This window comes from Pseudonaja textilis, chromosome 5 (genome assembly GCF_049901715.1).
Source record: "Pseudonaja textilis isolate UNSWEBS1 chromosome 5, rPseTex1.2, whole genome shotgun sequence".
NCBI lineage: Eukaryota > Metazoa > Chordata > Lepidosauria > Squamata > Elapidae > Pseudonaja > Pseudonaja textilis.
The window spans coordinates 53,224,849-53,251,492 of NC_141994.1; the positions used below are offsets into that span (position 1 = coordinate 53,224,849).

General features: G+C 38.3%; 2 protein-coding genes across 5 annotated transcripts in view; one reads left to right on the forward strand and one right to left on the reverse strand.

Moving 5' to 3' along the window:
- Window positions 1–14,098, reverse strand: part of WASHC4 (WASH complex subunit 4) — a 37,728-nt gene extending 23,630 nt beyond the window's left edge. For all 4 annotated transcript variants that reach the window (XM_087934882.1, XM_026695121.2, XM_087934881.1 and 1 more), the window contains exons 1-10: window positions 13,986–14,098; window positions 10,158–10,297; window positions 9,147–9,200; window positions 8,682–8,747; window positions 8,487–8,532; window positions 7,182–7,249; window positions 5,113–5,195; window positions 3,123–3,165; window positions 2,635–2,738; window positions 918–1,038 (exon numbers count right to left, since the gene is read on the reverse strand). In XM_087934882.1, the coding sequence (XP_087791008.1) occupies window positions 918–1,038; window positions 2,635–2,738; window positions 3,123–3,165; window positions 5,113–5,195; window positions 7,182–7,249; window positions 8,487–8,532; window positions 8,682–8,747; window positions 9,147–9,200; window positions 10,158–10,297; window positions 13,986–14,046 (786 nt within the window). In that variant the 5' untranslated portion in view covers window positions 14,047–14,098. The remainder of the gene's footprint in view (window positions 1–917; window positions 1,039–2,634; window positions 2,739–3,122; window positions 3,166–5,112; window positions 5,196–7,181; window positions 7,250–8,486; window positions 8,533–8,681; window positions 8,748–9,146; window positions 9,201–10,157; window positions 10,298–13,985) is intronic.
- A 4,515-nt stretch (window positions 14,099–18,613) lies between these two features.
- The window catches only part of ALDH1L2 (aldehyde dehydrogenase 1 family member L2), a 31,332-nt gene continuing 23,301 nt past the window's right edge, over window positions 18,614–26,644 (forward strand). Inside the window, exons 1-4 of the mRNA XM_026695110.2 lie at window positions 18,614–18,892; window positions 22,510–22,654; window positions 23,589–23,823; window positions 24,983–25,148. Coding sequence (XP_026550895.1) covers window positions 18,842–18,892; window positions 22,510–22,654; window positions 23,589–23,823; window positions 24,983–25,148 — 597 coding nt within the window. The 5' untranslated portion in view covers window positions 18,614–18,841. The remainder of the gene's footprint in view (window positions 18,893–22,509; window positions 22,655–23,588; window positions 23,824–24,982; window positions 25,149–26,644) is intronic.

Here is a 26,644-nt window from a genome sequence, read left to right on the forward strand (position 1 = left end):
AAACCTGCAGTATTTATGGGACCCATAGCCCATTTATTTTTATTTTGTTTCCTTCTTACCAGAAGTGAGTAAAACAGCCAGAAATGACTATAGTCTATATGATGTTCACCCACTGTTTTAATTTGTGTTTTTTCCAATAGCAATAGCAATAGATTTATATACCACCCCATGTTTTGCAGCACACCCTGGGCAATTTACAGAGTCAGAGGGTCTGTCTAGGACAACTCAGTGTGGCCAATTTGCTGCAATGAACTCGTCATGGTCAACTTGCCACGAGACAACTCATCACAAGACAACAATTACACTAATAGTGAAGAAATGGTGGAATAGAATTATTAAAGAAGAAATGTCAAAGGAAAGACAAAATGAAATGTGAATGACAAAAAATAAAATGTTTTAATTATTTTAAATAATTAAACTGAATTGGTGAATTGTCCGGTGGCATTGTCCTATGGTTAGTTGTCCCTCAGTGAGTTGGCTGTGGCAAGTTGGCTGCAGCGAATTGTCAAATTTCAGAGTCAGCATCTTGCCCCTAACAATCTGGGTCCTCATTTTACCAACCTCAGAAGGACGGAAGGCTGAGTCAACCTTGAGTCCTGTCAGGATTGAACTCCAATATCCTTCCCTTAAAAGTGAAATATTTTTTTAAAAACAAATGGAAACAAAAGCTTTCTGAACAAAAGATCCAGAAATCTTACCAACAAACTAATTTCTGGATGCACCTAACATTTTGACACCTAACATGTCAGAACGTTTATACAACTCAAAAGAGAAATAGAAGCTTACAAATTAAAACCATCAAAACATGTGGCAATTTTACACTATAGATTTTACTGTATTGCACAATTTTACACTACAGATTCTACAGGCCACATTTTCACTCCATAAAGAAAATTAGACAGTATTTATCATACTACCTGGAATATCATGCCATCCAATAGCTGACTTTCTAATTTTAACAACAATTTTTCAAATGGTTTCAGTTTATCTTCTTGGATTCCAAATTTAGGAGGATTGTGGTGGACAGATTTTAATAGCCTGGTCAAAGAAAAGAGAAAAAAAAATAAAGGAACATTCTTTCATGGAGTCTTTCATGGATATCCCAAAGGTGTTTTTTCAGGAGGCAACTGGACTTTCTTGGTTTTTCTTTGAAGACATTTTGCTTCTTACCCAAGCTTTTTCAACTCTGACTGGATGGTGGGGAATAGAAAGATTTATATTCTTTGCAGACAGCTGGTCATTTGCATTCTTTTAGAGAGTCACTGAGGTCACTTGGAGGCCCCTTGGAGATCCTCAAGTTATGCAAATGGATTCTTGGCTTCAGGATGTTTTCTGCCATGTGTCCTTTCACTGTTGAAGACTGGCGCACGCTGTTGGAGATGAGTCTATGTTGTCTGCATCTCAAACTGAAGCACAAATGGTCCCTACAGCCTGCAATTTTTCTGGAAATCCATTCATACTCCCACACCAGTTGCCTCCTGAAAAAGTACCTTTGGAACAACTATGACCTGGATGATTGAGAATCTCCACAGACTCTTTCATGGACACAATTAAGTTTTAAGAATTTTCAGAGGGTTTAATGTTAAACCAAGCATTTTTTTTTGTTTCTTTTTAACAAAGAAATATTTTGTTATAGAAGTAGCTTTTCAGTTTGACTGCCTTCATGGGGCAGCAGGCCTGTGGAACAAGACAGATTTATTTATAGGTCTAGCCTAGGTAAAAAAAAGATGGTTATCTACATTATGGCAGAAGGTATGTGTCTAAAAGGGTCATTCAAAAATATTTCATAAAGGTTGGTCATTGTACTAATATCTCTATGAGTCACCTTGTAGGGGAGATATGTGGCATAAAATTTAATTAATAAATATAATATTAAATGTTTATCATCAAATAAGCAATATTTAATAAATATTTAATTAAATAAATATTTAATGATCCCTTCCACCAAAAGTGCCATCTTGATAGATCCAAGTTGTTTCTTCTCAGTGGCAGTACCAGCCCTGAGGAACAGCCTTGACCTTGTTAGTTTTTTGAAAGATTCTGAAGACTTGGCTATTTTCTCCAGGGATCTGGAGATTCAGTGAGCCTCACTGCTTATTATGCATTCTTTTGTGATTGGGGATTACTTTAGGCTCATCAGTTTTATGCTTGGTCTTTAATTTCTGTAGCCCACTCAGAGTCACTTTTGGTGGCCATGTGAATTGCATTAAATAAGAGAAAGAGAGATAATAAATATCAATTATACTATAATGTCTTATGGAGATTCTCAGTCATCCAAATCATAGTTGTCCCAAAGGGGACTGGACTTTTGATTTTCCTTGAAGCTGTTTCGCTTCTCATTCAAGTAGCTTCAGAACTGAAGAAGCCTCTTGGATGAGAAGCAAAATGTCTTCAAAGGAAAGCAAAATCTAAATTTAAATTTTGCCTTTTGAAAAAGCACCTTTGGGATACTAATAAGGAACTGCAAGATCTCTTAGAAGTACCTAATAGAACTGCTACAGTCCACTCAAGACCCATTGTTCTGAACAGATATACTTTTAACTATCTTGTTATTTTCTATAGTGTTCTATAATGCTCTATAATAAACGTAATTATTTTTCTATAGAAAAAAATTAGCAAAATTTACCCACGTACCTTTTGTACATAGTCCAGTGATCTTTCAGGGTGGCATGATTATTTACTATCTCATCAAGTGTAAGTAAAACTGTCAGTAGTTCTCCAAGATGCTCGTACATAGTCTGTTTGAAAAATTATATCAGTGATCTGAGAACATATCCCACACACCCAGCAAAACTTACTTTAAATAAACAGGATTGCACTCGAAATATCCCCCTGAAAAATACTAAGCACTACAGATGTAAATATGAAACATATAAAATGGTAACAGTATTGAATATAATGCGTTCTTCACTTTATTTTTTTAAAAAAACTTACTGGGAAGTAAGGGATTCCCCCAAAACAGACATTCTGGACTATTAAAGAACTCAATACAATATCATTCTTAGTATTTTAAAAAATCTGCCAAGGAAGATTTGATATATTTAAATCAAACCTTAAAGTTAACAACTTAAAAGAATTTTGTAATAAAAATAAAAGAATTTTGTATAAAAATAAAACTTTACCTGAAAATGAACTCCTGAAGTCTCTATTACTTTAGGTATATTCCTGGAAAACAAAACATATTTCATGTTACTTCATAAACACATTTTAAAGACCCAAGCCTTTAGCATTTCTAAATAAATCTGGAAATCACTTTCAATGTGTAATACATATATGAAAAGGTAATTCTTGCAAACTGAGACCTACTAATATAATTAAAATTAGAATCATGTCCCACATAATTATGGAATGTAGGCCTATTCAAGTGTCGATCCAGAAAACTAAACATTACTCAACAGCCAAGTATGCTATTCAACAATTTTGATCCTAATCCACTGTTTCTACAATGCTAACCAACTGTGATTCCAAAAACACTATGGTGATGTAATTATGCAACTTTTGATAATCCATAGTGGAGAACATTCAGTTTGGTGCAGCAATTTATACATGATGATTGGAATGATGCCTTGGCTTAATTTACTAATCTTTTGTTTAACTCTATATTTTAAAATATTTTAAGTTTTATTACAAAGAGCCTGATTACTAATCTCATCTGTTAAAAAAGCATCTTAAAAAGATGAACTCAGGAGAGAATTGCTGCTTGCTAGAACAGTTAAGAGACTACAGATGCAAACTACTTGCAAGACAGTCAATACCTAAACTTAGATTAGGAAATACTGTAGAGCAGTGGCTCTCAATCTTTTCTTCACCAGGGACCCTTTTGAAGTACTTTTTGGCCAAAGACCATCAAGATTTAACTGAAGATTTAAATAATAACATTTCTTGAAGCCTTTGTGGACCCCCTGCGTGGACATCACAGTCCCCCAGAGATCCAGGGATCCCAGAATGAGAACCACTGCTGTAGAACTTTCCAGAAATCCAAACATTCTAGCCAATGTTTTTAATATTTTATGAGGGCTGGCCGATCAACAACTCATTTAAGAGAATGTGTCACAGCATGCTTTTGGCTTGTGCAAGTGTACCATTCCTTTGGCACAATTACAAAAAAAGGATATGGAAACATTATCTGCAACTTGCCATGTTAACAAATTAAGAATAATGGAAATAATATACACCAGTGATGGCTAACCTTTTCATCATTGCGTGCCGAAAATGTCCAAGCACTCATAATGTAATGCGCACATGACCACCACCCCGCCCCGAGTATGTGCGTGCAAACCCCCATGCACCTCTGCGCAAGCGTGCACAACACTCCCCTGCGCCATGCGCCTCCCCCACGCATGTGGGGAAGATACCCAACAAATCAGCTGGCTTGCAGGGGGCACGCGCATGCGCAGTGGGTCTATTCCGGGCAACGGCTCGTATGCCAGCAGAAATGGCTCTATGTGCCACTTCCAGCATGAGTGCCATAGGTTCTCCATCACAGATATATACTTTCAAACCTATATAGTCAGCTTGTTTTCACCTAAAATTACATTAGTTTAAATGGATGCTTCTGATACATTACATGATTTTTATAACAACACAGTGTGATATAGTATTACAGGGACTTCTCCACTTACAACCATTTGTTTAGTGACCATTTAAAGTTACAGCACTGAGAAAAATGACATATGACTGTTTTTATGATAACTGTTGCAGCATCCCAGTGGTCATGTGAACCAAATTTGGACACCTATGACAGTTGCATTGTTGTAGTCGTGATCAACTTTTGCAACCTGACAAGCAAAGTCAATGTGGAAGCCAGATTCACTTAACAATTGTGTTACTAACTTAACAACTGCAGTGATTTGATTAACAAACTGAGGCAAGAAAGGTGATAAAATGGGGCAAAACTTACTTAACAACCACCTTGTTTAATAATGGAAATTTTTGAGTTCAAGTGTGATCACAAGCCAAGGATTATCTGTACATTGAAAGATGATCGGACATTTTTTATGAGTGCAAAGATCAGTAGGACCCAAAACATTCCCCTTCCCCCCGGAACTAATAATTTAGAAAGCTGATTAACATGCGAGACCTATAATTTGTTCTTAGCTAGCAAATAATTACTTGTTACTGGTATAAAGGGCAGCTAATTGGTGTACTATGTTCATCACCACTTCATAGCATCGTGTCACAAAACAAGACAGCTCCTGCAATGATAAAGTCGCACTGATCAGTAAAATAAAACAATTTTTCAGTAAATACACTTATTTTACTCACAAACGATTCCATTATTACTGAATGAATCCCCTACCTTTCTATCTGGGAGTACAAGGTGGCAGTCATAAGAAGTCCTTCCTCATTTTATCCTCCCAAGAACAATCCTGTAAGGTAGGCTGAGCTAAGAGATTGCAACTGACCCAGTGATATCCATGGTGAAGAAGGAACTTTGGCACATGCATGTATTTTAAGAGCTAAACCAACTAGTCATAAATGACACGAGAGATTTCTGGAATACTTTGTTTGGAATGGTATCCGATCCCTTTAGCTTTAGTACCTCAATGCTTATTTCTATTTTATACTGCATAGCCTATAAATGCTTAATAGTTTATGTTCTGCACTGTTGATGTATTGTCTAATTCTCTGCATTTAATTCAACAAAGAAAAACATCATACTATGCAGGTGTTTTGAACTTTGACTCCCTGCAACTTCAAACATCATAAACAATTGCAAAAAACAAAACAAAAACTGTGGAAGCTATAACTCAAAACCCCTGGAGGATATCAGATTTTTTTATTTAGCCTCTTCAGAGATCAATGTCTGAAAGTAAAAACAGGCAGCAGCACAATCATTAGTTATTTAACAACTGCATAGTAGCAACCATGTATTGCTGTAACTGGCTCTGGAGCAGGAAATTGAGTAAGAGTCATTTACGCCTCCACCTAGAGAATGAATCTGCATCTATATTTTCTGTTCTGTGGAAACAGATTTACTTTAGAAAGTTTCAAAAGAACAACGGTAAGAAGGTGAAAAATTTAAATTGTCTGAATTTATCTTCAAATGAGATGAAAGATTGACTTTTAAAAGATTGCCATTAGGTTGCAGTGCTGGAAAAGCTGTATTAAAGCAGGAAGCTTCAGGTTCAAGTCCATCCTCAGCCATAGAAACTCACTGAGTGAATTTGATTCAATCACTTTCTCTGAGCCCAGTCTAGTTCAGAAGGTTGCTGTTGTGAAGATAAAATAAAAGAACATCCTAATGTAAACATTCCCTGAGCTTTTTGTGATAGGATATACAACAAATAAATGAAGAAAATTAGAACTTATTCCTCTGCAATTCTAAAATGAAAAATGCAAACAAAATCTAGTAAATTGAAACTAAAAAAAAATCCAGAAAGTTGACTTCAAGCTCATTTTACTGCCAGATAATTTTTGAAAAACCAACTCCCTTTTTGTTAAGTGATGCTTAGAAAAAAAAACCAATCACAAGGTACTGAAATTATGCCAAAGGCAAAGGCATGACTACGAACTACAGACAGCAAATTCAAGTCCTATTAATAAATATATTGTTTGTTTTCATCAAAAACATTCTCTTTTAAGATGTTTCCCGAGCTATACTTGCAGCATTAACTAAAAGTGATTCTTCAAATAGCTAGTTTCTACAAAACATAGAATTTTATACTATTTCTAAAAGTCAATTTCCACACTGCATATAATTATTTTCTGATTTTCAAGGGAGGGAATGCCCACAACATTGAATCCCTTATTAGAGGCACCAATAGAAAGTAGAGAAACAATAAGGAGTAGATTCATGGTCTGCCATTGCATTATCACCTGAACTGTCTTTTCCTTATATACCCAAACCTATCAGAACTGTTGAAGTCTTGTTGCTCCTTTTCTTTTCAAAGGCATACAGATTCATCTGCAGATGGGGAGTGTTTTAATCCACCATTGACACACTACTAATAGATGTATGCCAGAGTCTGTTATAAAATCTGCAAAGGGTGGTGGACAAAGAAAAGAGAAAAATAGAAAGCTAACAACAATACAACACCACTTACTTCCAATTCACCCAAGGACATTTACCTAAATCACTTTTGTTGTTGGCATGGGGAAAAAAATCCCACAGCACAATTACAAAGTCAACCACTTAGCAAAGAAAAAATTCTGCAAAAAATTGGTACTATAGATATTACCTGGAGAAATGAAATAAATCTTCCCATCTGTATTTGACTCTCTCCTTCCACCTTACTAGAATCCATAGCTTGAAAAATAAACATGAAAATTACCCAACTTGGAGAGAATACAATCATTATCAATCAATTATCCCTAAGTTATACTACAGCCATTTTTCCCAAGTCATAATTAAAACATAATTCCAATGGAATTCAAATGAAAAGCTTATCACAACACACAGCATTCATGTTTAAATTCTACTTTATTATCCTATACCATGCAAAAATTACCCAGTTCATGAAAAGAAACAAGGGGAGGGATTTTATTCTCTTACAGATTTGGCCATTTAGATTTATTTGCTTGGACGTTTCCCAAATAAATGTGCTTGAATTTGCCAACCTTCTTCCCAATCCCTGCATCTCAGTCAAGAAGCTATTGATAAAACAAATGTGACTTGTGCAGTTGTTTCAACACTCTCTTTGCTTCCTGCCAATAATCAACAGTGCCTTGTTTTCATTTTGGCAACATCTCACTACATGTTTCAAAATCGGGCATGACAAGAGAACAAACATCATAAAGATATTACCTGCTTAAAGTAATAATGGTTCATGTTATATTATTAGAAATACATACACATAAACAGAGAGACACAGACTCACCATTATTAAAAGTCTGTTACTGAAGGAGTGTTAATTCCTTCTAAGTGTTAATGAGCTAATAACAAAATACAACTCTGAAAGCTGTGCATATTCATTATACTTTGGATAGAAAACAGATAGTCAGCTACTGAAAATATTCAATACTGGTCAGGCATTTCTATCAAGTGTTTATAACTTCTGTATTGTCTGCTCACCATTTGGGCATTAACATTCTATTCATCACAAGATCAGCTTTAATAGAGATATTTCATGGCTTATTTATCAAAGCATCCAAATTGTACTTCAGCAATGAAACAATTGCTTAAGCATGTCATCAGTATTACCGTATAATTTCAAAGTTCTAAACTAAATTACAAATCATTTCCAACATAAAAAATGCAAAATGCATGGGATGAATGGTCTACCATTGCTCTTCATAAATATATTTTACACACACAAGAGGTAAAACTAGCCCATCCTATTTCAGAGGATGCTACTTGCAGGTTGTTCCTATCCTATAGCTATCGTTAGTACTGAGGCTGGAAAGAATTCCAATACTTATGCTTTGCTTTTCCTATCTTGGTATATTGAACAAAGATTTAAGAAAGCATCTTTAAAGTTTATTACTGCGTACAGAATTTTAGAATAAATGTGTCCCATACAGCATAATTAATATACAATACTTACTTCCTTCACCATAAAACAGGAGGCCGTTATAAAACTTCGTTTCTGCCTAGGAATAAAAGCAGAATTTTTTTCTCTTGCACAATAGTCTATATAGTTTTAGATGATAAAAATGCATGATTCCATGATTATATATCAAATATGACTAAAGTATGTATGTAGAGGCTTATACATGATACAAGAGGTAAGAGAGATTACCTCATGTTTTAACTTTTTGATTTCACAGCAAAGAGCAGCATATACAGTGATGACTTTGTTCAGAACCTGGATAAACAAGAGAAAAAAATTCCAGGTTACTTTTATAAACAGAATAATTTTATAAATATAAAGGAGGGGATAGAATGTAGGTATGATATCATCTGTCTCCATACAAACATTAATAGAGAAATAAATACGTTTAATTCAAAATGGACATTTCAACTTTAAGAACTGGGGACTTCCTGAAACTGATCCTTATCTCTTTGTCACAGCTTTTAGATTATAAACCTGGGAGCAGAGAATATCTTGTTTATTACTGATTTTTGGCAAGCAGCTCTGGAAATATTTCTAGTGAAAGGCAAGGTAAAATGATTTAAAACTTATAAACAAAAGATATATTTTGCAAAGCACAAAAAGCAACAATGCGATATGTTTGTAATGCGTTTTTGACACTGAGCCACATACCTTGTTTTCTGTCTTTATGAGTTCAAGTAAGGAAGACTGTTCATAAGGCAAAAGCTAAAATTAAGCAAAAACACAAATAATTTAAGGGAAAATCAGAGATTTAGAACATGATTGTTTTAGCTAAATCAGGGGTGTCAAGCATACATCGTCACAGTGTCATCACATGACATATCGGAACTTTTTTCCCCTTCACTAAACCAGGTGTGTGTTTGGCCAGTGCGTGACACATCTAGCCCATGGGCCGCAAGTTCAGCCCTGAGCTAAATGAAACAGGAAGCTTAATCCAAACTGCAATTACATAGGACAATCCCTGTATTATACTCTGAGGAAACAAGTATCATACCGGACAGCCAAGAGATCCTTTACAAATTTCATTCTAAAACTATTAAACAGTTGTCACTGTTTGTGGTTGTCACAAGCTAAATAGCAACAATAGACAAAAACTTGAAATATAAATATTGGAATGGGGTGGAAATGTTATACCTTACTTCTAGAAGTTTATTTAATGAGTTAAAATGCTATCTTACCAGAGGCATAGGAAAAATGAACATATACATACATAAAAGGATTTTCCCCCAACTAGAATATTTTGGTGCATGCATAACAAACGAATAGTTGAACTATGAACAAATACACCAAATAGCATGGGGAAAACTACAAATGCTTCTAATGATGGCCTGAAGCCAAAGTAGCCTACAACAAAGTGCATGGCGGCAGTTAAATATTAATTATTCAACAGAAGGTGGTTCTAGACAGATGGCTCTCAATGTAATTATTCAAAAGATCAGCACGTAGGTATTCCCTCTTCAGTGATGTTAGATTAATCAACAGAATTTTCAGCCTGTACCAGAAGGGGAACTAGGAGGAAAATCTAACATAAATAGGGCAATAGGCTGGGGAAAGTGGCTCTGAATGTCTGATCGCTTTATAAAATTCTGTGCAAGTACAGTGTGTAATTGAATAGTAAGAAGCTTGAGTAAAATGACATAGGCACATAAGGCTTACACATACATTTAATGCAATGGGGTCAAGATTGAAGTCCCAAACATCTCCAATGGAATCATCCAATGCATCTTCAATTCTCTTTAGCTGGGAAGTATATGCTTCAAGGAATTTCCCATAGTTCTTTAACTGCACTTCAGCGTGGATTTCTACGAGTAAACAGTATTTTCATTATAATATTTGGAAATACACTGATTAAGCTTGGAATCACAAAATTTACCTACATATATTCAAGCAATCACTTGTTTATTTTTTAAAAATCACTCAAAATCCCCTCTTCCATTTTCTTCACAGAGGTTTTGTGCTCCCAATCTGTTATTAATCAAGGATATATAATAATAATTTTAATATTGTAGCAAAAAATATTTCACCACAAATCAGTCATTCTGCTGTTTTGATAATGGAATTTGTTGCAGGAAGATTTATGAAACAGATTTCACACACTAAAGATCCAGTGAAGTCTCCCTAAAGCAGTTTTACATTGATGGGTTACATTGTTTTACAAGTTTTACACTGATATTCCAACCAACTGAAGGGCACAGGCTGGGAATGCATGAACTATGAACCTCATTATCAATCTGTAAGAAGGTACTTGCATGTTGCAGTTTTGTAGTAGTATAAATAAACATTCTTTATTTAAATGTTTAACCAATGAACTGGAAGTACAACATGCAAAACAGGAAGCTGTTTTTCTTTTTACACACTACTAAACATGGTTGCTTACAATAAATCACTTTCAATTCCTTTTAGTGCCTTCAACCAACCAGACTGGATTTTAAAAGACTCAGCTGCTTTATGATTTCAGCAACAATATACAAGTGAGTTAGAGATGTAAATGCACATTCTATTCTCCTTTTGGCAAAGCAAGTTATAACCAAATGTCAATGCAAAGACAAAACTACTCAAATAAATTCATTATATTAGGACATTTTCTAGGTAACTATTATGCAATATATTTGATAAGATAGTTTTGTAATTAAATATTTTGTAAGTGACAAAATATGTATTTTATGCATAATTTAAAACATATGCAAGTGTACAGAACATTTCCAAGAATGGTATATATTCCAATTAATATTCATATCATGTGTCATGCCCCTGGTGGAGACTGTCTCTGAGGAAGAGGAGGAACAGCCAACAGGGAGTGGAAGTGAGGCTCCAGAGGTGGTGGAGGAGACTGGGAAAGGGTAGAGGCCGGCTGAGCAGTCAGAGGAGGACCCAGGCCCATCCCCTATCCATCCTAGGGCACGCAGGGAGGAAAGGATAAGAGAAAGACATGGTCTACTCAGGAGATGAGGGCCATGATCCTCTTCATGGGTTGCAGGTGTGAGACCTGCATAAAAGTTTGGACCTGTATGCTAACAGACGCTAGAGACAAATTAGTGTTTTATTCCTAAAGAAGGTTTATCTTGGTTGGTGTTCTTCCAATGGACTCTTCCTGAAGTTGGCAATTATCTATCCTGGTCTGTCGTGGAACTTTATTCAATGCAGTTTGTTTTTGGTTTTTACTTTGTTATCGCCTCTTTGAATTTGAACTGGGTTTCTTTCCTTTGAAATGTTATTTTGAAAATAGTTTACTCCTCCACTGTGAACAATTAAACAGTGAAGCCAAGTTGAAGGCATTAAAGGATTTTTAGTTACGTTTTGGGTTTTGTTATATTTCTGATATACTCTGAGTCATCACACCATGTTAACATCTGCAGTTCATGCATATCTGTAAAAAAGTTCCAAAATATAAATGAAACAGACTGCCAAGTCCCAGTTTCTACAAATTAAGGAGAGAGATGCATATACCAAGTCTCTTATTTCAGCATGACTTCATATTTCAGCTAAAGCAGAGCTCAGCTGCAAGAATATTGTCTCTATCCCCAAAAGAATATGTAAAATATGGAGAATATCTGCCAATTGCCAAAAATAAAACAAAAATAAACTAAACTATTCTGGAACAATCAAGTGAATCAGAAGCCAACAGAAAGCAAAGAGGAAGTAAAGTCCTATCAGCAGGGAAATTGCTGTCAAAGAGGGAAGAAAACATAATCTCAACTGGGAAGAGGGAAGGGCCTGTACAGGAAAAACATTCTACCATCATAGCAGCAGAAGACTAACATTTAGTTCTTATAAGTTATACAGGTAGTCCTCAACTTACAACAGTTCATTTAGTGACCAAAGTTACAACAGCACTGAAGAAAGTGAGCTAAGACCATTTTTCACACTTATGACCTTTGCAGCATCCCCATGGTCACATGATCAAAATTCAGATGCTTGGCAACAGACTCATGTTTATGGCTGCAGTGTCCAGGGTCACGTGATACACCTTTTGCAACCTTCTGACAAGCAAAGCCAATCGGGAAGCCAGATTCACTTAACAACCATGACACTAACTTAACAACTGTAGTGATTCACTTAACAACTGTGGCCAGAAGGGTCGTAAAATGGGGCAAAACTCACTTAACAAATGTTTCATTTAACAACAGAAATTTTGGACTGAATCATAGTCATAAATTGATTACAATAGACATTATACCCTGTTACATTATTGCTAGAGAAAATTATCTTGGAATTAATGAAATATGCTATGGAGATATTGCTCTTTTACTCAGTATTCATCTGAACTACTTCTTACTTCATCATTCACTACCACTAAAACAGATTAGACTCCTAACCTCATTTATAAAAATGCAGTAGAAATAAAGAAATTTTTTATTCTCATCCTATGCATTATCAGTCCTGCATAGGGGAAAATCTCAATCATATTCAGTATAATACTGATATATATTCAAGAGGCACAAATTATACTCCTTTCAATCCAAATTAGGCATCCCTTATATTCATGGTTCTCCGTAATTATTATCTTACATTTCTTTCAAACTTGAGCACTTTTAGATAGGTAAATGCAGTTATGGGACCATTCCTCCAGATTGCATCAAGACAAATTCCTTGTGTGTCCAATCACACTTGGCCAATGAAGAATTCTATTCTATTCTTAATTAATCCCCATAAAAAAAACTCCATAGTTTACTGTTGAACAAAAGTGCTTTAAATCAATTACAAAGGTCAATCATTTGAAGGCATGTTAGCAAAAAAACAAAATCTACAAATATTTGCCATGTTCTCAATCTTAAATTTTGCCCTCAAACATGTTAATAATCATCTACAGAAATTAGGGTCTGCATTTCCATTTCAAAATACCATTAAAATTATTCATTTTTAATAGTTTAGTGGGGGGGATTGGGCCCTTACAATAATGTAAGGACCGAATAAGGACTAACGCAAGGACCGAATAACACAAACGGGGCAGTGTGTGCTATCTTCCATAATTCACTTGAAAGAGGAATAAGATTTCACAACAACTTTTTAACCACGAACTTTCCTGCTTCGGACAAGAAGTCCTGTGTGTGTGTCTGTTGCATATCTGGGGGTTTGACACGGGGTTTCATCTTTAGGCAAAGCAGAGTGTGAACTTTGTGTAAGGGACCCAAACTATCTTTTTAACACACACACACATCAGCCACCTTGACTGGGAAGAAACGGATGGACGAAAGAACGTCCTTTTGCCCCACTCCACCCCACACCGCAGACAATGGACAAGCTCTGGACGCAAACTAAGCTCCTTCTTTCGGTCCGGGAGGAAAGAGTTAAATTAATCCCGGAGGAAAGACCCATTCATTCGGCGGGACGCGGGTGGGCGGAAAACCTTTCCACGGAGAGAGCTTGGTCATTCTCCCAAGAAGAGCCGGAGCACCATTGCAAGCCCCCCCCCTCCGCAACCTCTCCCTTGGTTTGCCCTGATTCGGAGCCAAGGTTCCCGCTGCAGGCCTTCCCCACCCCACCTCTTACTCTGAGAGCCGTCGTCAACGCGGTCGAATTCCCAATCCGCCGAGAGGGTCTCCAGCGCCATAACGGACCCACAGTGGTGGCGGCGGCGGCAACAGGAGCACCGCTCCTACTACAAACACGGGATTTCCTGCCACGCCCGCAAGGCCTATTGGGCAATGTAGTTCTCAAATTTAAAGAAGGGGATTAAAGGAAGCTGAACGGAGAGCGCGTGGCGCGCTTTTCGATAGCGGCTCCTGGCGGATGAGGCGTCGATAATCTGTAAAAAGGGTGGCTGTGATTACTTAGGTGGCGGGTAGAGGGCGGTATTGTTCAATACATAGCTTTTACACACAAATAGCGAATCTTGTGACTTTTGATTATATTGTAACATTCGTTCCTGGCCTAAAGGAAAAGGTTGTGGTTCTTGTTACTAATAGTCAACCCGGTCTAAAATATGCAGTTCCGTATAAATGGGGCCAGTTTATAATACAGGGTTCGTGCCTGATGAAACACGAGGTCAATTCTCTCCTGGTGCATTAAGCAACAATTCAGAATTCTCAGCTATTATATCCTGTATATTGGCAAACAATGTAATATTGGAGAAAGATAACAAAAGCCAAACCTTGACTAGATCTTAATGATGGTGATTTCCCTCTTTGAGTCCTCAAACCTTTACCAAATAAATACTTGATACAGTTGACTACAAATGATTTGTTTGGTAGGGAAAGTGATATGTCAAAGGCATTAAATGGAACATGTGCTTAAAATGTTAGTGGCCCAGAAAAAAAATGATGAGAAGCTGTGCCAATGTTGAAAAATGGTAATGCTAGTCCTGAAAAAGTACTAAAATATGAATGAATGCTTATGAAATGGAGTTTTCACATATATAAAACTGCATTTATGCCTGACGATTGGAAGAATTATGCTGTTGTTGCAAAACAGAATGAATGCAAAAGTTATAGGGTGGGGTGTCAAACTCAAGGCCCATGGACCGGATTTGGCCTGTGGGCATCCCACAGGGCCACCCTGGAAACAGCAAAGGACCGGCCCACAGTGTCTCTGCCAGCTAAAACAGAACTAGGGAGGGCCATAGTCGGGAGGGCTCTGTTCTCTCTGGCAGAGGGCTGCAGGAGGCTGTCGTGGCCAAAAACAGCCTCCCTGGGCTCCATTTTCACTGTCAGAGGGCTAGCAAAACCAACAAAAACAAAACAAGAGGAGAAATGTTTCCCCTTTTGCATTTGAGCATGCAGGAAGGGACAGGAAAGGAAAAAGGGAAAGAGGAAAGAAAAGAAAAGGAAGGGAAGATGGGAAGAGCGCAAGGAAGGAAAAAGAAGGAAAGAGGGGAAGGAAGAAGAAAGGAGAAGGAAGAGGAAAGGGAAGGAAGGAGATTATAATGAGAGTGAGGGATGGCTGAGGAAAGTCCTGATTTAGTACTTGGCCACCACAGGTGCCCCTGACACGAGTGATGTTGAGCTAGCCATGCCCCCCCTGGCCACGCCCCCCCCAAAATCAAATATAACCCTGATACCGCCCTCAAGGAAATCAAGTTTGATACCCCTGTTATAGGGGGATTTGATCGGAAAGGTATTTGGCAAAATTTTGACTGAAAATGCAAATGACAATGAGCAATAAGTCCACTACTGTAGTGCTCCCATAGCTATTTGTACGAAATATCCTTTAAACAGATACAGAGATTGCTATGGCAGAGTTCCCCAACCTTTCTGGCTTTGAGGACTGGGGGGAGGGGCAAGGGGACACAGGGAATGGTTCCACACAAGCAGCAGCAACTGTGCGGGCTTACACACAGGTCCATTTGTGCAAGTGATGGAAACATCTGCCTGCCATCACACAAGTGGGGATCTGCATACACACATGCGCACCTACTGCTTCTGCGGCCCGGTTCTGAACTGCTCACAACCCAGCACTGGGCCACAGCCTGGGGTTGGAGACCCCTTTGCTATGGTATAGGCCTTATTGTACCACCCACATCCTTTTTTTTTTAATTGGCATAATTTGCCCATTTCACAGTAGTGCCTCTAAATCAGGGGTGCCAAACTCAAGGCCTGTAGGCTGGATCCATCCCATGGGATGCTTCAATCTGGCCCACGGGACTGGCCTGGAAACAGCAAAGGATTGGCCTACGGTGCCTCTGGCAGCCAAAATGGGGCACAGGGAGGCCATGCGAGCCCCCCCCATGCCCTGTTTGGCTAGCAGGTTATTTCAGGAGGCGTCCGTCCCGTCTCCCCGCCCCCCAAGCCGGCCCACAGAGGAAAACTATAATCCTGATCCAGCCCTTGAAGAAATCCAATTTGACCCCCCTGCTCTAATCAGAGAGATGCAGCATATAAAAACACAATTTAAATAATATCAAAAGAGCATAAGATAGCCAAGGTAACTAATTTAGGAAGGGCAGTGAAACCTGATGCTGAGCATGAATGTGCAGGTTAAATTTCTCTTCTACAGCATGAAATATATGAATCTGAGAAAATTTATAGTGTAGTTGTTGAAAAGTTAGGAAAAGTTTAATGCATCAGCTTGCAGTAGCCGAGGAAAAAATATAATAACTAGTTTATTCCTCAAGAGGGGACACGTGTTGTCTTTAAGGAGAATATCACCAGTATAAAACGGCCAAAATGGTGACCACAACTGTATGTATGTGTCACGTGTTGCCTATTTTAAAGGGGGAGACAATGACTATGGTGGATGACTTAGCCTTAATTCCAAATGAAGTTTTAAATTGGACTTTGAAACAAAGCATTTTTAGTGATATCTAAAAAACCAATCATTCGCCTAAAATTATTACTGCTTTTCCTGGAATTTTTTTCCCTTAGGAACAAATGCACATACATATAGTTTAAGAAATAAAAGTAGAATAGCTGCACCACACCTTTTAATTAACAGAACTAGGGATTCTGGAATTCTTTGAGGTAGTTAACTTTTCTAAACAATGTTTATAGTTTGCTTTTCTTTATAAAATAATGTTCAAGCATCTGATATTAAACAGTGTAAATGAATCTTTATTTGTTATTAAGACCCTTTCTTGCAATAAAATCCAAAGATGGGCAATACAATTCAATATATAAAGAAAGGCAGAATGTTAGCATGCAGTAGAAGTTTAAAATAATGAAAATAATTTGGCATGAAACTAAGTTTAATGTGGTTTTTAATCCAAGTATAATCTAGATAATAGCAAACATCAAATAATAACAACCTGCCACAATGGGGGGGAAGTGTGTATCATTCTTTGTCATATAATCCAAGTACAGTAGAGCAAAAGAAAAAAAAATAAATTAGAACTGAAACAAGAAAAACAAGCTGCCTGTGAAAACTTGCTTAAAAGGTTTTTCCCAATGGTGAGAAAATTACTATTATAGTAGATTGTCAGAAGATAAATGAGAAATTGTGTTACAAAGTAGACAAACAAAATTTAGCATTCACTGTAGGTCTAAAAAAATGTTCTCCAGTGGAATACAACCATGTCTTGTAATATTCCCAGCTTTCTCCAAGTTGGTATATTCCAGACATATTGTATGATGCAGGTTGTCCTTGATTTCCAACCATTCATTCATTGACTACTACAAGTTAACAATGGCACTGAAAAAAAAACCGACTTATGACCTTTGTTTTTTACACAGTTGCTAAAGGAGGAGATTGCTTTTCAAAGTATGTGGGTTGTTTTTTTTTTTTTTGAAGAAACAGGGCTACTTGGTGCCCTTGGATAGGTCTGATATTTATGTATTTAATTAATTGGTATGGAATTCCATTGGAATCTATACCCTCCTGTGCAGAATAGAGGACAAACTTAGGCAGGAATTGTATGGAACGTTTTGGATCCAAACTGGAAGCAATCTCATCAGTTTGTTTAATTGACTGTTCCTATCAAGACCAAGCAAACTACTACTTTTTCCCTCTGTTTTGAAGGCAGGAGTAACACCTGCCCTTCTCCAGTCCTCTGGCAGTAAGCATATCCTCTGTGATTTCTCAAATAATCACCAAAAGAGACACCAAGGTGACATCTACACATTTCTTCAAAACTCCTTGTAACAGAGAGAACATATTGATGATAACCAGATTCTCCCTAATTAACTCCTGACTGTCTTGACTTCTTCCTTTTGTCATAGCTGGAACCAGATATAAGAAATTTGAGCAGAACAGTAAGATCTTTCCCATCTGTAATCTGCGCTATGCAAATCCATTGCAGCTCATTCTCTCCTGCAAGAAAAGCCAGGGCTTAGCATTGCCCACATGCTGTGCTCCAGATGGGTGTCCTTTGCACGCAACTGGATGTCATTTGCACACCCAGCCAGCCTGATCCAATGGATGAAGAAAATGGGAAGGGTGGTCTATCATAATAAGAGGATGCTAGCTTGGAAAGGCAGAAGTAGGCAAACAAGATTGCAGCTAAACCATTACCCTTTCTTGGTAAAATCTGCACCTGTTGAAAATCTGATCTGTCAGGTAACAACCATGATTCATCCCCACCCAAACCTAACCCAGATTCGGAGGCAGCCTGCCAGCTCTAAAAAGACTGCGTTCAGACAAGCAGGAGTTTTCCCCGCCCTTCGTTTCAGATTCAGGGGGTTTTAAGGAGAAAGGCCTGCCCGCCACCAAGCGCGCCTCCGCTGCTGAATCCCCCACCTCCCTCGCGCTCTTGCGCGCCCCCGTCAAGCTCGCTTTTCTCTGGCTCGGAGCCAAAGGCATCCCGCTTGGGTTGCATCAGACGAGACGCTCCTGCTTCTGCTGCTGCTGCTGCTGCCGCCGCTGCGTCCCTTGCTAGACCAGCCTTTCGGCTCAGGATTTGCGCTCCCTCTTCAGGTGACCGATCGTGCCTGCTGGGGCAAGCGAGCGGCCGGTCCTCGGAGCTGCTCTCCCGCAAAATGCTTTCCAAAAGCAACCACTTGCTTAGGAAATTTTCGACCACAGCCAGGGTGAGTAGGAAGGTGGGGACGTGGACAGGGGCTTCGGTCTGAAGGACAGAAAAGAAGGATGCTGTCCACTCCTCTTCCTCCCTCGCCTTCCTCCCCTCCTCTCTGCCCTTTGCTACCTACCCGGCTGGAGGGCGGGCAGATGTTTCTCAAAATTGGGTTTCTGGGACAGACGCGCGTCAGGATTTGAGGCAGAATTTGGTTCGCCAGAGAGGTTGGAAAGAAAAAAGGATGGGAGGTGAGGCAGGAGAACTGTTGTAATGTGAACAGACAGTGTTTTGTTTGGCTTCTTGCTGTTGTTTTAACAAAGAAGAAATTCAGCACAATTTGGATGCTGGTGTTCTTCCAAAGGCTTGCCCAAAAGTTTCTGCTTATGTAGGATACTGTCAGTCTGAAAAAATAGCTCAGCGTCATGACTGTGTAGGATAATCCATCCATGGGATAAATGGCATTACATTGGGCTCCCTGGGAAAGATGGGATGGTCGGATTTTTTCCTCTCTGTGTGTGTGTGTGTCTATGTATGCACACTTGCAAGTGCATGCAGCAAGTAGTAATCCATTCCTTTCAGACTGATACATGTGTCATAATTCCTGAGATGTTCAGAAGAATTCCTGCTTTAGATCTGGAGATGTTGCATTTCATATCCAACTAGTCATTTTGTGTTGACCTTAAACTATTTCTCACATTGTATGCCACCATTCTTCTTCAGATTGCACAGCGTCCTTCACATCAGCCTTGTATGGTAGGCTCGCATGAAAGAGATCAGTTCAAATATCAGCCAACTACGTTTCATAGTTAAATCTTCCTTTCTAATACCGTAATTCCCCACCTTCTGCAATTTGAGGCCCTAGAAAGCACTCGGGACTGAAAATCTGCAAATTCCACACTATCCTGACCCCTTCTGATTTGGAATTATGAATCTGTTTCCAAAATGGGAAAGATTATATAATATTTTACTGGTTTTTAACAGGTTGTACAGTTAACTGTTCTGGAATAACTATTTTACTTTAGCATGTTAAAACATTTTATTTGGAGCCTGAGCATTTTCCAAGGTTTTTTTTTTTGCAAGAAAACACTTTAATCCAAATGTTTTAAATATTGTGTGTGCATGAGAGATGAAATTCTACCAGCACTATTTCTTCTGGAGACATAGCCATACAGCATGTTATTGTCACAGAAAATTCAATTGTACTAAACAGGACTAATACCCTAAATGTACTTCTGCAGGATTTGCACTGAAAGTCCCTTTAATCCTTTTCTTACTAGATTGCTTCAAATTCTGTGTGCAAATTCACAAACTCAACCAATTATCTTTTGCTTTATTGGAGGTGGGGTTGCATATGTGCTTGACAACACATATGTTTAGTGAATTGCCAATCTCCTAAATAAAAACAAAAATGCACATTAAGGAACAAATATAGTAAGAAGGCTTCATATGAGCTCCCTGGATTGCATCAGCAATGTTAACTATGAGAATGAATGACTGACGACAGCAAGTTGCCTCTGGATAGACTTTACGAGCTTTACAGCTGGAAGCAGAACAGGCAGTAGACGTGGAAGTGATCACATGTCTTATGCTTTAACCACATAAAGATTCTTGCAAGCAGCCATGTATTGCAGCCAAAATTATGTATGTTTAGCTATGCACTGGAAATCCACTTCCAAGAATCACAGAATAAACCCTTGAGCTAAAGTCTGAAGACTTCTGTCTAAAAGAAAAAGTCTTAGTTTGCTTTTTTTCCCCCTCTTGTGGATTGCCTTATTGACAGCAAGGAAATTAAATATGGCCCACATCCAGATCCATTTAGATTCCTGACTAGATGCCTTGCCATTTCTTTATATATTCATTTGTATACGCATGCAGTGGAATAAAGGGCTTTCGGGTTTGGTTTGTACACAGTAGTTTTGTTATATTGATTTTATTTTCATAAACAAAACGCCCTCTTTGATTGTATTCCCATAGTGGGCTAGGCCAGTGATTGTTTTAATTATAAATTGATTATTTCTTAAATTTATTTATATTTTTATCATTTTATGTAGTGTATATTGGAGGTAGTGACCCTTTGAGAGCTAAATGCAATTAAATTTCATTTTAATGTATGCCAGTGTACATTTAAAATGACAAAGTTATTCTAAGTCTATAGTTTCTTGAAAAACTATCACTGCTATGTTCATATGAATAGCATCTAAAGATATAAACCATGATTTGCAAGTCCCAAACCAGAGGTCTCCAAACTTGGCAACTTTAAGATTTGTGGACTTTAACTCCCAGAATTCTCCAACTGGCATAGCTGGCTGAGGAATTCTAGGAGTTGAAGTCCACAAGTCTTAAAGTTGCCAAGTTTGGGGATTCCTGTCCCAAACGGAAAAAAACCCCTAATTTCTCTTTCTCTGAATGAACGGATGGTCATTGGCCAGAAATAAGTCCACAAAGCAAAAACAGGAGGTCTTGGTTGAATCTGTACCTCCCCACAACTCTGGCACTAAGATGAGTCATCCTTTAAGGACATACCCGTTGCCTTTCCCTCATCCTTGGCCCAAGGCTAAGTTGAACTAGGTTTCTTTTTTGACCCAATGTGGAAATTGTGCCTTTCATCATCTTCATCCTTCCTGCATGCACAATCTGCAGATGTGCTGATAATGTAATTGGCTGAGATCTGTCCAGTTCCTATTGGCTACTTTGGACTGTGGCATTGTTGTCGTGTGGATCTGACAGGCAGGTTCTTGGTGCAACTTGTCTGGTAGACATGGATAGAAGTTATTTCAAGGCAGGAAGGTCACTAAAGCAATAAAGCAAATGACAAACGCCATTGCTTGAGCACAGTGGTTTTCAAACTTGGTAGTTTTAAGATGTGTGGACTTCATCTCCCAGAATTCAGGCTTAGGAATTCTGGGAATTGAAATCCACATATCCTAAAGTTGCTAAGTTTGAAAAACACTACTCTAGCATTTGTTTGGACTTGCTTCCTCTCCAGCTCAGATTGAGGGGGGGGAATCATTGGTGGCATAGAAATTCACTAATAGTTGCCCTTTAATTTAGTCCACACTGTACTATTAGGATAGTTATCAGCCTCATTAAAATTCATAAAGCAAAAGAAATGTTGCTTTATTAGTGGCTAATAAGAAGAGAAGCATAATGAAATCAGCGTCAGGAGAAGCAAACACAAACTACCCCACAAGGTAAGAGCTCATTTATGATTAGGGACCTGAGTTCCAGCTTTGTTGTTGTTTATTTTTTTATTTATTTTATTTGGTTTGTCAATTGCGTACAAGATAATAGGTATAAGTAAAAACATAGTTATGAATACATGGATACGTATAAGAAAAATAAAAGAAACAATAATTGCATAGCCACTTGTCAGAAATGGTATAGGGTCTCCAGTTTGATCAGGGGGTTGGACTAGATCCGGGACCTCCAACCTTGGCAACTTTAAGCCTGGCAGACTTCAACAGCTTGCTGGCTGGTGAATTCTGGGAGTTGAAGTCCGTCAGGCTTAAAGTTGCCAAGGTTGGAGGTCCCTGGACTAGATGACCTATAAGGTCCCTTTTAACTCTGTTATTCTGTAACTGGAAAGGAATGATTATATTTTAACCAAATTTGTTTTGCTTTTGAACATAGGACTACTATCAAAATAAACTAAAGCTAGCTTTAATAGGCCAGAGTCTGTTTGGACAAGAAGTCTACAAGCATTTGCAAAAAGAAGGTCACAAAGTAGTTGGAGTATTCACAGTCCCAGACAAAAATGGAAAAGCAGATCCTTTGGGTAAGTGGATAATCTTTAATGGCTACTGTATGGACCAGGCAGCATTTGAATGCAGAATCAATTGTACTTTTCTTATGTTCTACTTCATGTTCTCACCTCAACCATGCCTGAACCCATGTGGCTTAGATATCCGAGAGTAAAAGCCACTTGTTCTGACCCAGCTCCCCAAACATGACAAACCCTCTGCCCGCTTCATGGGCTGCAGCTGGGAGGACTGTTTAAAAGGATAAACCGCGCATGGGCCAGTGCTGGAAGCGAAGCTTGAAAATATTTCTAGTCTGTCAGTTCTTATCTGAGTTGTGGAATCTTTCCCAGTGTGTGTATTTCGATAACTGTGGACATCTTCAAGCCCTTATCCTGCCTTGTCTCATTAATTCTTCAGTGTGGTTTGTGTTGTTTTTTTTCTCTTTATAATTTATATGTATTTTGGGTTTGAATGGAAGTTCTTCCTTTTTGAAACTGTTTGTGGGGGAATTTTTTCTCCGGTCAATGATAATTGGACCTTTAAAGTCAAGTTGAAGGAATTAAAGGGACTTCACTGGTTTTTGTGACTTTGTTGCTTTTGTATCCCACCCTGGGTCATGACACCCCTAAACTGAAGTGATTCACTTAATATAACCATGGCAAAAAAAGTTGTAAAATCGGGTATGACTCACTAAGCAACCACCTTGTTCAGCAGTAGAAATGTTGGTCCCCAGCTGTGGTTGTAAGTTAAGTAATGGCAAACCTCTTCTGAAAAACCTTGCCAAAAAAGCTGCAGAAATTTGTTCAGGCAATCGTCTGGAGTCAACACACAAAACACACATAGACGCCCACACAAATTCATTAATTGGCTACAACACATATTTTTATGACAGTCATTTAAACTCCATGCTGAGTTCTATATTTTAGTTCTGAAATCAAGAAAAATGCTGACAAGCCTTTTGTTTTCCAGCCTCAGCTGCCGAAAGGGATGGAACTCCAGTGTTCAAATTCCCAAGGTGGAGAGTTAAAGGCAAGCCTATCCAGGAAGTTCTTGAAGCCTATAACTCAGTCGGAGCAGAATTGAATGTCCTTCCATTCTGCACACAGTTCATTCCAATGGAGGTTATCAACAGTCCAAAGTATGGCTCTATTATTTACCATCCCTCAATCCTTCCTCGCCACCGAGGAGCATCTGCAATCAATTGGTAAGTAGGATTAGTTATAATTTGTTTGACAGATGGAAGGTTAGAGAGAGCCAGAGTCTGAGATGTCCACAGTCTGCATTACCTAACAGTAGGGTCAATGTTGTGGCTTAGGTGGAAATAGCAATAGACTTACATACCGCTTCATAGTCCTTTGCAGTAGTTTACAGAGTCAGCATTCTGCCCCCAACAATCTGGATCCTCATTTTACCGACCTCAGAAGGATGGAAGGCTGAGTCAACCCTGAGTCTGTGAGAATCAAACTGCCAAATTGCAGGCAGCCAGCAGGCAGCAGAATAGCATGCGGTACTGCATTCTAACCACTACGCCACCACAGCTCTTATAATTGTGCTCAACTTCAGTAAAATTTCCTGACAAAGGTTTTCCTGTGTAAGACTCCTGCCTTGTTAGTGGACTTGTATAGGGAAGAAGTCCTGCAGGTTTCATCTTTCATTTGTAACTTTTCCACTTTCCATCTGTTAAACAAAAGATATGACAGTTGATCTTTCTAGGAAAATTCATTGTTTTTTTCCAAGTAATATATGTACAAAGGTAGTAAGGAATAAACACTGCAGTAGTTTCAGATGGATCATTTAATATAAGAATGAAAAAAAAATCAATTGTTCAAATGATTCAAGTTCTTTGCCAAGTTTTCAAAGCTAATACATTTCTTTTATAGAGGTAAAGACTCACTAAGTCAAGTTCATCTCACAGTGACTGTATTTGGTGGCACAGTGGCTAGAATGCAGTACTGCAGGCTACTTCTGCTGACTGCCGGTTGACTGCAATTTGGCAGTTTAAATCTCACCAGGCTCATGGTTGACTCAGCCTTCTATCTTTCCGAGGTTGGTAAAATGTTGAGGATTGTTGGGGGCAATATACCGACTCTGTAAACTGCTTAGAGTGGGCTGTAAAGCACTGTGAAGTGGTATATAAGTCTAAGTACAATTTCTATTGCTATTCATGTGGTTTTATTTGGCAAATTTATGGACTTGTCTTGAATTGCCTTCTTTAAGGTTTGACTGTTCTGTCTAGTCTATAGTCCTGGAATTAAGCAGTAAGCCAGACCCTGCTTAACCTCTGAAATCAGGCAAAATGACCAGTAATGAAGGTAATGAAGAAAGTGACATTTTTTAAATTGTCATGTTTTACTTATTTTCAGGACTTTAATTCAAGGAGATAAAAAGGCTGGATTTTCAGTTTTTTGGGCAGATGAAGGTTTGGACACAGGACCAATTCTTCTGCAGAGGGAATGTGATGTTGGTCCAAATGAAACTGTTGATGACCTGTATAATCGGTTTCTTTTCCCAGAGGGAATCAAAGCTATGGTGAGACATCTTGACTAATCATAAATAGCTAAAAAGTTTCACTGTACTAAGCTGTGGAGAAAAGCAGCTCAGGAAGAGAGAGCTTATTTAAACAATCTCTCTGCTGTGTGAAGAGGGCAAAAAAGACAAAAAAGGATAATGTGCTAATTGACTGTAATGGTGAACATATGACTGAGAGAGAGAGATACTACAAAGATTATAAATGCAGCCATTGCCTGCAAAATTAGTTTTTTCATCTCTATCATAACTGCAAATAGTCATTTGTCAAATAATTATGAAACTTGTGCACATCTGGAAGTCATTTAGTTGGGGAAGACTGCACCAGAAGCCTCAGCTCTAGGTCTGGAACTAAAATAATTATTTAATCCTAGAAAATATATTGGCTAAACTGACAACTGAATATGAGATTTCTTAGGGTCCATTTATAGAAATAAGGCCATTAATCTTGGAGTACCACTCTACCCTGTTCTTATGACATTGGAGCCTTTCAACAGCTGTTCTGCCTCTAAACCAATTAATAGAAAAAAACAAAGTCCAGTTGCTTTTTGAAAAAACACTTTGGGGACAGCCATGACCTGGATGACTGAGAATCTCCACAGACATTTAGATAAACGAGCATCTGTATGGCACATTAAAAGAGGAAAGAGTGTTTGGCAAGGGCTGGAATGTGAATAAAGTTTCTCTCCCTTTCCAGCAACCCCATGTGTGGGAGCTATGTTCAGAGCTAGTGTTTCTAAGGCAAGGAATGTTGAATATGTCAATAAATAACTACCACTAACACCGTATATAAGAAGTGCAAAACAACGTTTCCAATAAGCTGCCGCAAGAGAAAGCATAGTTGATTTTAAACTTGGAGGATGTAAGAATTCTGTTAGGGGTAATTGACTGTTTATAGAGGCTTCTTTCTTAATACAGAATAAAGATTATTTGTTAACCATACCATGTGGCAGTCCTTGACTTATGACCTCAATTGAGCTCGAAATGTCTGTTGCTAAGTGAGACATTTGTTAAATGAGTTTTGCCCCATTTTACAACCTTTTTTGCCACAGTTAAGTGAATCATGGCAGTTGTTGAGTTAATAACATGTTTCTTAAGTGAATCTGCCTTCCCCATTGACATTGCTTGTCAGAAGGTCACAAAAGATGATCACATGACCCCGTGACGCTGCAACCGTCATAAGCATGAATCGGTTGTCAAAGGTCTGAATTTTGATCACATGACCATGGGGATGCTGCAACGGTTGTAAATGTGAAGAATGGTCATGAGTCACTTTTTTCAATGATATTGTAACTTTGAATGGTCACTAAATGAACTGTTGTAAGTCGATGATTATCTGTAGTGAAGCTGCAGTCAGGATTAAGCCAGTTAAAGAGAAGAAGTCTGACAATGCTTGTGGTTGGATATGCAGCCACTGTGGCAGTGGTGGCTAACCTTTTTGGCTCCTGTGCCAAAAACTGTGTGTGTACTGGCGCTCGTGCGCTTGTGTGCCAACACCC